The 13786-nt window shown below is 43.4% G+C and overlaps 1 protein-coding gene across 1 annotated transcript in view; it reads left to right on the top strand.

The window, feature by feature from the left end:
• ABCD2 (ATP binding cassette subfamily D member 2) overlaps positions 1 to 5000 on the top strand; it is a 39158-nt gene extending 34158 nt beyond the window's left edge. Inside the window, exons 8-10 of the mRNA XM_009557292.2 lie at positions 9 to 93; positions 776 to 901; positions 3515 to 5000. Of these exons, the coding sequence (XP_009555587.2) occupies positions 9 to 93; positions 776 to 901; positions 3515 to 3725 (422 nt within the window). The 3' untranslated portion in view covers positions 3726 to 5000. The remainder of the gene's footprint in view (positions 1 to 8; positions 94 to 775; positions 902 to 3514) is intronic.
• The last annotated feature ends 8786 nt before the right edge of the window (positions 5001 to 13786 follow it).

Raw genomic sequence — 13786 nt, 5'->3', positions numbered from 1 at the left:
TTTAAAAGGCTGGGATGCCATCATGGATTGGAAAGATGTCTTATCAGGAGGAGAAAAGCAAAGGATGGGCATGGCTCGGATGTTTTATCATAAGTAAGCACTTTGTTTAATTTTTTTATGTAGCATCTGAAAAAGTAAGAATATTGAGAGTTTGCTGAAATAGTTCAAGCAGCAGTAGGCTATAATCTCCATGCAACGTGCAGTGCTGCTGGATGGTTGCATAGGACCACAGACCTTGTTATTTATCCATATAAACACTGGTTATAGTTTGCGCAATGAGTCTTACTTAAGCTTTGCTTTTGGCAGCATAGCATATTTTCGAGATGTTCCTTTCTGTAACATCTCGGGCACATCTTCCCTGCGTCTGTCCTGCAAGAATTGCAGGAGTCCGGTGGACAGTTGCAAAGGCTGTGAGACTGCGTGTGCTGAAAAGGCAGCGTAGTCCATACACAGCAGTGGACAGAAATTTTCTGAGTTGGCTGTAGTTACTGTGTGACTTGATGACAGGACAGAGTAATACTAGGTCAAACTAGAACACAGAATTTAAATCACTGTCTGCTCAGATGGACCAGGAAATAAAGCTCATTTTTGTTGGAAGCCAGATCTGCACCTGAATAATGCATGGAAGCTTTACATTGTTACTAGCCAGCTTCTAGCTGTAGACGAGAGACAGCTGTCTGGCAAAAATACCTCTGCTTTTCTTTCAATTCAACATTGTACCTTGAAATACTGTCCAAAACATAGAAGAGTAATGTTCTTTATCTGCTTTTGAAAGGCCGAAATATGCATTGCTGGATGAATGCACAAGTGCTGTAAGCATTGATGTTGAAGGAAAGATATTCCAAGCTGCAAAAGCTGCTGGGATATCCCTGCTTTCTATTACACACAGACCTTCTCTTTGGTAAGTATGCTTGGGGATTTATCGTGATCCTTGCATTTACCTTTCCAACAGGCAGAGGATTGTCCTTTATTCTTTGTAGTAAGGCAGTTGTTCAATCAATACCCACTGCACTTTGTAAGATAACTTGTCTACAATAATAACAATGTAAATGCATATAGCGTTGATTTTTTTTCATTCTTTGACATATATTTATTCCTCTTACTTTTTTAAAGTATTTTTCAGTTATTAACTATTGATAGCAACATGCAGGTATCTAAGAAGCAATTTACTAGTCCGCTATAGCACAACAATAACAGATATCACCAGATTATTCTGTAAAAGTGGCAAGATACATGAGTTGTCTTGGGGAAGTTTAGCAGTGCTTGGGAGAAGATGGGAAAACTGGCAAGTGGTTAACCTACTCTTTGTTCCTCCACAGGAATAATACATCCATTGATTTAATTTCATTTGTGTCCTCCATCTGTAGGATTCATGAGCTTTCAGAAATTGATTGTCTATTAAAAAAAGAAATACTAGAATTCTGATAACCAGCATTCTAGTGAGGGAGTACTAAGTATGGGAGAGTCCCTTGGAAGAAATAAATATAGTTACTGGACACATAAAACAACCAAATACTTCAAAGAGGAGATCAAGGAGGTGTTAGCTGACATTAGCAGAAACTACTCGTTCTGAACTCCTTGATCTGTGCTGTTAGATTTTTTTCGCTTTTTTTAAACTTATGACAAAAAATCCATTAGCAGTTTGTTGCCACAAAAGAAAGAAATAGTATTGGTGCTGCTTCTCTGAAAAAGAACAGTTCCTCCAGCTTTCCTCCTTCTTCCTCTCCGGAGATGGTGACAATGGAAATGGCTTTTGTTGGATCAGGACCTAAATGTTAAGAAAAAAAATGGTATGCTGATAGGAAAAAATGTCACAGACTTTTTTTAAAAAATAATTTAAATTGCACTTAAAAAGAAAAGTAGTATTTAAATTATTTAAAGTTTGGCATTATTTTAAAACAGCTGCTCAAGAAAACAAGTATTTGAGAGCATCTCACCTATAAAAAACAGTGATGCAGAGGAAAGTTCTGCAAAAGAGCTGCTGAGAAAAACCTTTTGAGTTCAGTTTCCTACTGACATTTATTGTTTCCTGACACTACTGCTATTCAGAAAGGTTTGGAATTGTTCTGTAGCATCCACATATATATTGTATTACATTGTATTACTGTATTTGTCAGAAATTTGGTGATTTATGGGGTTCTGCAGAAGTGAACAGAAGTGCTGAATATTCAGAAATAAGGGTCAAATGCGTTTAACTTAGGTGTGCTTCTGCAGAGCCTGTGCTGCGCAAAGAATGGGTTCATATGCTATTTTCTCCACCTCCAGGTCATACCAGGAAATGTTTGCTCTTGTAATCAAAATATTGATTATTTTCCTGGACCAGAAACATTAGACATCCCAATTGGCTGCCTTAGCTTCCTGATTTTTGGGGAGTTTGGTGAGAGAAAAATAGAGGCATAGTTTGAGCATTTGGCATCACAAAGAATAATACACGAGAAGTGGGGAATATAAACCTGGAGTTGAATTTCTTTTGAGTCCTAAGTCATGAGTTATTGAGTTTATTAAACTGTCACATTCTCTAGATGGCTTTTATAATCGCTGTTTTGCAACGTGTCTCATCTTCTATAATTTATAGTGATAAATTACGCAGTCATACCAGGAACTGCAGGGGAACTGTTGGCTCTTTCTCTTGCACCTCCTGATAGATGTCCTGTCAGGTCTTGACAAACCCCACTTGTACACCTTTGAATATTTTCAGTGCTCATATCCTGAAACTCACTGAAAGTTCTGTGACTCCTACACACACTTTTTTATTTTGGCCCCTTGCAAACTGAACCATTTTTTAGGACTGGAGTTTTCTTTAGCCAGCCTCGTAAGATGGAAGGGAGCAAACTGAAGTGTAATTCGAACAAACTTGAGTTTTGTCAATAGCATCAGGTGCACCATGCCGGCCTGATTGTATTTTCTGCTAAGAGGGTAAAATGTCTGTCAGAGAGTGAGGTGAATAAGCTAAACTAGGACTAGCATTCCTCAGGGAGAAGGGAGCCTTTGCTGCTGCTGCTGTTCAAGCTCCTGGAGAAAAAGGAGTCTGGAGTTGCAGTGAAGGCAACTGTAGCTGCAGACAGTGTTTCTAAGAGGGGGCAGAAAAAGAGAGTGCCACCTTGGCTAGGGACAGCAGATGATGGGTGGACACTCTACAGCCTTGCTGCCCACTCCTGCCAGCATCGCTGAAGGTGAGCATTTTGGTGAGCCCGGATGTGTGGGCTGCTCGAGGCAGTGGCCACCCCAGCCTGGAACCCCCACAGGAGCTGATAGCCTGCAGCCAGCACCTCGCTGCTGAATTTCATTAGATGGCCTAGGGAGGTCCTGGCTTTGAAATGCCTGAATTCCATACAAAAAGTGCATCTTGGGATTATGAGGCACTGAAAAGAAGTCTTGCCCAGGGATCCAAAACTGGACAACTCTTAACTTCCTGAGAGGCACTACTGAAAAGAGACACAGACATCCAAATTTGTGTGCAAAACCCAACCATCTGTTCCCTGAGCCATTACTAATGTTTTAATTTCTGCTGCAGGAAGTACCATACTCACTTGCTGCAGTTTGATGGACAAGGAGGCTGGCGTTTCGAGCAGTTGGACACCGCTATCCGTTTATCACTGAGTGAGGAAAAACAGAGACTGGAATCCCAACTCGCAGGAATTCCTAAAATGCAGCAGAGACTGAATGAACTGTGTAAAATCTTGGGAGAAGACTCTGTGCTTAAAACAATGGACAAAGAGGACTAAATAATTTATGTTTTGTGTTTTTAAAAGTATTTTTTTAGTTAAAAGCATTACAAATTCAGCCATTATCCTTTGCATGCATTGTGATAGAGGCTTAGAGCATAGAAAAACACAGCCAGCAAAAAGTAATGCTCTGAATACTATGTAAGACTTTAGCATTTTAGTATTAAGGAAGAAATCGGTTGAACTGCAAAAAGAAATAAGGAAGTGCACAGAGTATAAGATTAGTCATGCAGCTTATGTTAATTCCCAGTGAAAGCCCGATTCACTGCAAAAATCTACCAACACGCTTAGGTTTTGTAGGTGAATTTTTGTCTGAGACTTGGCCTGCAGAATGTGCTCTTGTACCAGGTCACTGTGTGCATATGATATGCCTGCTACGCAGAGCAGACCTGGCATGAAACTCAGGCATGGAGCACGGCAGAGGCAGCATCTGGGTGAGCATGCAGATGCATGCAAAATCTCATTTGGGTATAAGAAACATTCTTTCAGCCCGTGTAAAATGAAATCCCTGTTCTACTACTGACTTGCATACGCACCTTCACCTGCATTTCCACAGGAGATAATGTCATAGGCTGACCAGAAGACAACTGTCCAGGCAGCCCACTGTCCTTAAGACAGAGAAGCAGGGATAGAGCTAAATACGTAATATGTTTGTGCTGTACTTTATGACATTGTACATAGCTTCAGAGGCTCTTTGCCCTTCATGATGCGTCAGTTCCTTTGGGGGATTATTTATGTCCCTTATTTAATAACCTCTGGTGGGAGGGATAGAGCACTGGGCCTGATATCAAGTGACTTAGTTTTTGCCTGACTAAGCCGTCATTGTGCTCCATGGGTCTGATCCAGCCCACGTCCATCTCTGACCTAGTTCCTCCATTGGTGAAATCAGAATATAGACAATTGTTCCAGGAGATGCTTTGTGATGGGAAGGACTGCAGAAGAGGAAAACACACTGAATTTGCAGGCATGTCTGCCAATTAAAATGCTCAGCACTTGCAAAGGTCTGTGAAAAGTTAGAGCATTTTTTAACCACTGATTAATATGCCTGTCGTATTTTGGTCGAGTGGCTGAACAGTGCCCTCTCCCTGAGCAAATGCACCGGTTAATGGCTTAGCTTTCAGATGCACTCACTGATTGTCCCATATGCTTTTCAGTTCAGTAGGAACCTCATCCCCAGTCAGTCAGGTGCTAGAAACGGAAACCCCGAAGACAGTGCTGATCTTGAGTGCCTTGCCAGACACCAAACCCGGTGAATTGGAGATAAAGATGGGAATGGATTTAAGAGCTCCTGATCTGCCCTCTCTGACTGCAGTTGCACTGCAACTGGGCAGCTCGGGAGTGAAAACCAAAAGGGGTGAGAGATTTTGCAGATGAGTAAATGAGCCTTAGCCGAGATGTAGCAATCCTGAAGTTTGTTGTTTGGGGCTTTTTTTTGGAAGGAGTTTCATTCCTTAGAAGATTTCTGTGTGCTTAGTCTGAGGAGGAGTAATGCACAAGCTGTGAATTGTTAAGAGCGGAGGGATATTTTGCGATGTTTGCTGAACTGGGAATGTTTGAGCAACCTGAAGTTACTATAATTTTGTTTCTGATCGCCTCAATAACAAAGGAAAGGTGAATTAACTCCATCTGCTGAATCCCAGTCCAATGCACTAACCATTAGCCCATGTTCCTTCTCACTGTGTGCTTTTCTTGCTGCTTTTACAGATTCCCTGTGGCACTTGCACCAGAAAATGGAATAAGTCTGCTTTCTGTCCTGCTTCTCCAGGGTCTATGTCTTGAATGTAATCCTGTATTTGCCTTGGTCACAGCAGTTTGTTCCTCTCATTAGTTTTCTCTGTAGAGTCCTCTGGGACGTCTCACTGACACAGAAAGGAATGCACTTGGGGATCTTTTAAAGGGATGAGACATTAAAGTTCGAGATAATAAGATGTTGTGTTGTAAAGTGCAGACTGGAGGTCACTGCTCTGCTAGATGATATGTGCATGCATTTTAATTTGCAAGTGTCTCTGCTTGTCCCTCTCCCTGTAGGCTACCTTTCCTCCTTCTCATCTTCAAAAAAAATTCAGAACTGCTAAGAAAAAAAGGAAATCAGCCAAGAATCTGTTCTCAGTGCACATCAATGACATGACTGATGATTTTAAGGGCTTGTGCATTTCTGAATTGTGTTTCTCTAAGCTAATGATGAATCGAGAGCACACCATCTGCACGCCCTTGCCCTGGCTGCAGCATATCCTTCTGCTGCACAAAGCTGCCACAAAGCCACCTTTCCACAGGCTTTTCCCAAGGCAGAAGCTGAGGTGCTTCATTAAGCACTTTACCATGTGGCCGGGAGCAAAACCAGGGTTGTTCACTCCCTGAAGGAGGAGGACACTGAAAAGTGCTGAACAATTGCCACAGCTCACTCCCAGCCTCCTTTCAAAGCTCTGCCATGGCCGGATTTAGAAGAAAGAAGTTTGTTTGCTGGTTTTTTAAGTGAGATTATGCATAAAACATATAAAAGAATCAAATTTGAAATCGCAACAGGATCAATGTAATAGTATTTTCTTTGAGGTTTGATACATCTTTCTTGGAATCAGTAATAAACTTGACCATTCTCATTCAGTTACATAGCATGAAATATCCCAGAATCTCACTCAGCTGTTTACAATCTCGTAGGCACAACAAAAATATTAGAGGCTGATATGAGCAGAAACCCTTCTCCAAATAGGAACTTTCTGAGTAATGGTGAGCCAGTTTTAGAAGGATTTTCTGTACCGGTGCCTCATTATTTTTGAAGTTAGTTTTGTGGTTGGAAGAGAAGCTGTCCTGGAGATTTTTCTCTGCAACTCTGATTTGTTCCATGGGCTAATTGAGACAGGAGCCTGTGGTTCTGTTTCTGGAGAGTTTTGCCTTTGGTGTAAAAAAGGGCATAAGCCAGCTCCCTTTGTGCTGCTTCAGACAGAGATGGGAAAGGAAGAGCAGAGGTGTATGCTCCCTGCTCAGGGAATAGCTCAGGGAGATGCCGTCCTGGAGCTGAGGCACAGGGAGCACTTGTCTCAGAGGGTCAGAGCAGGGCAGGATGCCTTGGTGCAGACATTTTTAATAGCGTGGTGAGAGCTGCTCATCAATGTTCATTCCATTTCTGGTGTTCAGGAGCTGTGATTCTCCAAGGAAGCTGAAGAAGTGACATTTTGTTCTTCCTTCTGCCTGTCATATCTAGCTGGAGGTAGCCAGATCCAGCTCATTGTGTCGTGGTATCCATGTATTCAAGGCTGGACACTGCAACATGCTCAGTGCACCTCGCCTCCTGTGAGCATCCTCTTCTCCCTCAGGACTCGGGGCAGACTGGACTTGCCTAAGTCTGCATCCTAGAGGAAGACAGGTTCTGAGCAAAATTCATACCAGTCTCAGGCATGGAGTTACTGTACAATAAAAATATGAAGTATCCACATCAGTTTGTTGAGGTAATGTTGGGATTTTTTTGCAAGAATTTTCAGAATGGGAGGAAACATTTTTTTGTGCATGGAGCTTCAGTGTTTTGTCTTAGGAAGAGTTTCTTTTTCACTTAGTTTTAGGACCAGACTCATTCCTGGTTTAGACTTGGAATCCCTCCTTCTGCGGGGGTAGAAAATTGCACGTATCTTTTATTAAGAGTTTTTTTAAACCGGTGGGATTTGTATTTGAGTGAAGAATGGAGGACTGAGTATTCAATGAGATGTTTTAGGGAAAACGGCAATAAAAATTATGTCCTAAAGCAAATGAACATATTTACAGCCCTTTCAATATGTCTGAATAATGATAATGCATGAAAGTCAAGTTTATGAGCCTGCAATCAGAGATTTCAATTGTATATAGAATGAAATCCCCCTACTGAGCTGTTTGTGAAGCTTAAGAAGCCTGAACTGCTAATCAGATGTCTTTGTTTTGTTTATGTTTGATATTAATGCCTTTTATGAGCAGACAATTTATAAAGCAATAAATTATGCTTTACAGTTGTAATTTATTCCAACCTCAAATAAAACATGTTGCATTTACTTTGAATTTAATGTTCCTTATGAATCACGCACCAAGGAGTCAGGACCTGCCTGTGTGCACTCTGGGAACCCCTTCCCACCCATCCCTCATTTCTGTGGTTGGGTAGGACAGTGAGGGGTGGCTGTCGCTTGTTTGCAAGTTAAAGCAAGCGTTTCGTTCCTCAATCAGGCTGATGCCAAAGGCTGCTGTGAGTTTTCTCGTGTCTCGTTCCCATCTCCTTTAGCGTGGACCTGATTCATGACAACAAGCTGACAAGAGCTGCCACCACTTTCTGGGAAGCTCTGCAGGGAGTCTGGGTGCTGAGCTGTGTGACAGTGGATGGTGTCAATAATGCAAGAATAGGTGGCCTCAGCAGCGTCACTCCCAAAGATTGTTATGGTCTTTGTAAGATAAAGTTATGCACAAAGCATCAACATCACAAAGATTGCAAGCAAATGCTCATTTTGACCTGGAATAGCAGGGATACTGTTTTTTTTCTTGGTTATTAAGGTCCACAAATGCAGGTTTTTTAGCCCTGCAGACTACCAGGAGTATGAGGACCCTAAGGACGTTGGTTGACTCCTTAGCACTCAGACCTGGCTTGTGTGTAACCACATCACAGCTGTATGGCTGGGGATGGTGAGGTGCTGGGTGGTGGTCAGGACCTGGGTAATGCAGCTGAGGAGCCCATGGCAACGATGGTCAATTGAGAACCAGATCTTAATGAGCGGTTGAAGGCTTGTCCTCCATATCTCCCTTCCAGCTACTGCACCCACTCATTGGGAGAGGACAGAGAGAGCAAAGTCTGGGATACAAGCCATGATAAATGCACTTTGGGGATCAGGGCAGGGAGGGGCTGCAGCACCATGCTGGGTCTCATGCATGAGACCAGGACGAGACAGGCTATATGGCAGCCGGGGAGGTGAGCTGAGAGCTGTGAAGTTGCACTTGAGTTTAATTTTTTTCTCTAAGACACGCTTTGGTGTCTGCGTTTGGAGATCGTTCCTGCTTTCTGATCAGGCTACCAGAGCACTGGCGCCATGTGTTCGCTGTGAAGTGCTGGAGCCCTAAGCCTCTTCCCAAGGATTAAGTATTCCCAGAAGAAATGGGACAGCAAGGCTTGTATCACAGGAGTAAAATGAACTTAGGAAATGTTTAGAGCAGAGGGGTTCAAAGGCTTCCCACAGCTGAAATTTTCTGGTAAGTGGGGAATATCTGGAAGAACACCTTGTGCTGTCTCTCTGTGGCCCCTTTTTTCTGATTATGGCTCAGTGTGCGGCACAGGCTTTGTATTTTTTAAATTAGCGTCTTCGACCTTATGTAAATGAGACCATCTACGAGAGGCTAACAGGAATGTATTAAAAATACTGCATCCACCCAGTGCAAGTTTGATGTGTATGAACAATCTGTTCTGAAACAGGTAATTAAAAAAGGGAGAAAGAGGTTGTGGTGTCTGATGTAGGGCTGAGGAGCCAGCTGGGACCTGCGCTGAGCTCCCACTGAGAAACCAGGCTGGGATGAGGTCTGGGAAAAAAACAGTCTTTGGGAAGGAAATTATTTTTACCGTAAATTAGAAGCAAGTTATGAAGCAAACACAATCTATTTAAAATTGAAAATGAGCCAAAATATGTGCTAATATTCTTGTCCTCTGTATCTCAGTTCAAATGTTTTTCTCCTCAATTATACTGCACTCTGGTAGAAATACATGAAGTTTATTAGAGACTTATCAGTTGGCGTTTCCTGTGCCGGTGTGTTTGGAGATCTCTATCTTTATTATATGGTTTGCACTGTCTTCCCACCCTTTCAGCCCACTTTCTGTACCTGCCAGGTTGGGTGCAATGCTGAGACATCCAGGTGCTGGTGACCTCCTCCCAGGGAAATGCACAGAGCAAATGTCAGCAGAAGTCCCTGAGCATCTCATGACCAGACCCCACAAATGTTTTTTATAGGCAAACAGCAAACAACTTTCGGAAAAGCCTTAAGAAATAATATCTGCACAACTAAAATGATCAGCAGCTAACAAGGTACTGAAGTGCAACAGGTAGCCGTGGCAGAGCCGGGCTTTGCTAGGTGTGTGCTCACAGTAACAGGACATCTGGCATTGAGCAAACACTTTGCAGTACCACTTTATACCTACAGTGCCAGGGCGGTTTAAAAGTTATACGGGTCATACTTGTAAAAACAAATAGTCCTCTTTTAACCCTAGCAAGCATTCATTACAAGCACAGAACTGCTTTTCATTATGTCCTTTGGAGTCTTTCTAGGTAACCCATGAATGCAGTAAGTTCTTAGACAAGCACAGCCTTGTCTGTGCTCTGCTACTCAACTGGAAACCCCTTTACAGCCACTATGAAATGACAGCCACAGAAGCAAAATTATTGAAATCCCTATTTCCTTGCTAGTGCAAAATGAGTGTAGAAGGTGCTGTTGCAGGCTCTTGCCAGCCTATTTTAAACTGTAATCATTTTACAGAGAATTCAGCCCCTGTCTAATTGCTGATCGTCACTTATGTATGTGCCATATGGCTCATTGCATCAGAGGATGAGGACTTTGTTTATTAGATCCTTCTTGACTGCATTACTATGGGTGGAAAAAGAAGTGTTTTATGCATTTTATGCCAAGATGAAAGCAGAGGCAAGGTGTGCCAGCCTGGGAGAATGACTGCACTTTGTTTGTAAGGACTTATTTCCAAGGACTTCTGAAGGGAGGTTCAATTCCTCTTTCAAGTCATGGGCTGAAAAGTGCTTGTCTGAGAGAGGTTTTAATTAACAACTAGGAAAAAATCCTGGTGGCATCATCAGTTTTAAAGATATTTAAAAATGTCTGCTACATGTTCCCTTAATCAATCCAACCTGGCTTTGTCAGTCTCCTGTGACCTGCTTACCCTTCTCTGAGGCTGGGCTGCTCCCCAAGGATGGAGCCATGCGGGTGAAGGCTGTGCATTCTGACTCCTCATGAGACACCACCAAAGCACCTGCTCTTCCACCCCACTGAGTGCCTCTGGGAAGCCAAGGCTGTTGCAGCAACATGGGCTCTAACATTTCCAGACCCCTTTCCCTCCAAACAAGGATTATTTCCCTTAAAAATAGTCTTCTCACTCTCTTGGCTCTAACTCATGTTCTGTCTGTCAAAGTTGCCGGTGAAGGCTGGAGTTTCCATGTTAAAGACAAACCGGATAAGATGGGCCAAAGCATGCTCTTACCTAGGACATAGTTGAGGGGTGTATCATCAAATACCTGCCAAGCCTGCTGTGAAGTGTAAGGCCAAGTTCAAAGCATTCTGGTTTGTTCTGTTAGAGCCACGCTTGAAGATGTGTGTTTACTTTGCTAATTCGGAGCTTTCTGCTAAAGGCATAAATGAGATGCAGAAGCTGGAAGTAGACAGTTTCAGGCTCAAATGAAGCCAGGACAGGTTTTGCTTTAGATGGGTGCTAGGGTGATCCAGAAGAAAGTGCCTATTTGGCACAGGGCGTTGTTTGATGGCATTCATGCCTTGTGTTAGATGGTGCCAAAACAGCCTCTCCTGGCTGATGGGTAATGATGGAAAGTGGGAACTCCAGTGCTGCTGGAGTGAACAGGACTGTAGAGCCCTAAGCTTTCATGGCCAACCCAGCCAGCATGCTGAGAAAAGGTACTTGTGAGTTTGGGAAGAAAGGACTGAACACTTGGAGCCACTAAGGATGGGTCTCTCCAGCTGTATTCCTGCATTTGTAGGTGGGCACGTACAGCCAGACCTGAGCTGCCCTGCTCCAGCACCCACAAAAGCACATACAGCCAGCACTGCCCACTTCAAGAAGGCACTTCTCCACGAAGGGGCTGCCCTGCATCACCCAGTGCCAGGCTGAACGCGACACGGCGCCGCACTAGATGCGATGCTGGGCTGTCTCCAGATCAGAGCAGACTCCTGCCATGCCAACCTGGAGCATGGGCAGAAGACCTCTGCTATCTGCATCTTGCCAAAACAAGTCTTAAAGTGGTCATAATCAGGGTCTGTGCTCTAATCCATCTACAGTCATGGTATTTTCAACACTTTTTTTATCTCTTGAGGGCAGAGGCAGAAGAGGCACAGCCTCACACTGTCCCGGAAAGTGAGGCATGTGTGAGCAGGGTTTTCCTGCGCTTGAATGAATCCTCATCCACAGCGGGCTCTGGTGGGGGTGAGAATACAGCATGGTCTTGGAGTTTCACTACAAACGCACTTCATCTGAGCACAGGAGCTCTTCATCACCTATGTCTTGCTTCATTTACCTCAATTATTTTCTCCAGCAGCTGGCTGAGAACCAGACTCAGGCGCAAATACAGAAGATCTTGTGCAGTTTTATAGGCTCAGATTTCTTGTTCCGTGTGTAATATTAAGCCTCAGGAATCCTGTCTGGAAAGTGCTGCTAAGATTCCAGTCTGTGGGCTTCTGGCAGGAATGAAATGTGTTGAACATCATGTTGAGTAGTGGGGCCAAATTTGTTCCTGGTGAAATGCAGGACATGTCAGGGGAACTGAAGAAAACAAATGTTTGGTCTGCGAAGCTTAGAGTCACCAGGCATCTCTAGCTGTTATTAAAAGGTTTCCTTAATGACACCGATTAGATTATTAGAGAGGGACTTGCAAGAACCCACATTGCCGCTGAGTTTGCAGACTCGCATCAGCATAGCATTGCCAAGGTTTGCTCCCAAGCCAGGCTCGCTCCTTTCACGGGGTAGCTAGAGTCATTTTATTGGCCAACATCTCCTATAAAGATGATTGATAGTGAGTGCATTCTGATGAAGACATAGGCAACTCCTTCTGCTATTACTACTTTCAGGCACAACACATGCAACACAGACTGCATTCATGACCCTTAATGCTATTGAAGGCATTTGAGGGTTTGTTTTGTATGAATATAATTTTAAGGTGCTCAGCAGCTCTTGGGAATAACTGATGATGCAATAAACTGTGGAATATACAACTGGTGCAAGTTGAAGTCAAAATTAGTCACAGATCTTGAATTCTTTTCCAAATCCTTTTCCTCAATGTTTGCACAGAGCATTATTTAATTGGAGCACGTCTGCATCTTGATCAGCGCTGCTACAGGCAGGCTCAGTAACCACAGCACTTCCCGAGAGTTTCACGACTCTGTCTCTGCCAGGCTGACATTTTACTAGCCACACTTAGGAAACCTTCAGTGAAGATGATGTAAGCTTTGCAGGTGTAGATGAAAGCTGAATTTAATTTGGCCTTTAGTTATGCCTTATTTTGTAGGACTGACATGATTGATAAGCTGGGGGGGAAAAAATAGTGGGGAAAAAAATTAAACACGTCTAAGTTTCCTTCCAGTCAATTCCAGCACTCAAACCAGTGCTGTCTACCTTTACAGAAACCAGCTGTAGTAGGCTGGGAAGTGCTCTCACGTTGCCTAGGGCACAGCTTTGATCAAACAACCTCAGCTTGCCTCTCACAAAGCTTTCTTCACGTACCTGATATGGGATCCTGCCTGAGATAATGAATCATGAGGCATTTAAAAGAAATTAAAGGATTCACATCAAACTCTGCCTCTAATGCAAACCAGCACCTTGGTCATTCCTTCCATGTGCAGTGTGGCAGGGCAGCAACAATCCCAGGCATTCGCTCATGGACTGAGCACCTGCAAATATGGGTCACTGCCATTTGAGACACAGAATCGATATTTCAGAGTGCATTGCTCCCTCTAGCTTACAAGTTTAATTGAAGTGGTAGGAGAGCTAAAATTAATTTTTAAACAACCTGTCTGGAGGGCAAAAATCATCTTAATTAAACCTCATTCACTCTTCCTGTGATTCAGCAGGCGCATGGTTCTTCCCTCCTGCACTTTGAAGAGATTAGCCCAGAGAGGCTTCCAGACAAAGCAGATCTGAGACCATCTGAGCTCACTTTCAGGCAGGCTTCCACTGCAGGAATCGCTGATGTTGTCTGTCAATTCGTGGCCTGGAGAATCTGAAGAGGATGGACCATAGAGGGACACACTTGCAGCACTGTCCCTCTGTGGAGAAATAAGAGGGTCAGATCTTTTGGAAATTTTTAGATTTCTTTTTTCCCCTCCTGCTTCTATTTATTCTC

This window comes from Cuculus canorus, chromosome 1, assembly GCF_017976375.1.
Source record: "Cuculus canorus isolate bCucCan1 chromosome 1, bCucCan1.pri, whole genome shotgun sequence".
NCBI classification, from domain to species: domain Eukaryota; kingdom Metazoa; phylum Chordata; class Aves; order Cuculiformes; family Cuculidae; genus Cuculus; species Cuculus canorus.
The sequence above is the reverse complement of the archived record's forward strand: the minus strand, read 5'-3'. Positions and strand labels throughout refer to the sequence as shown.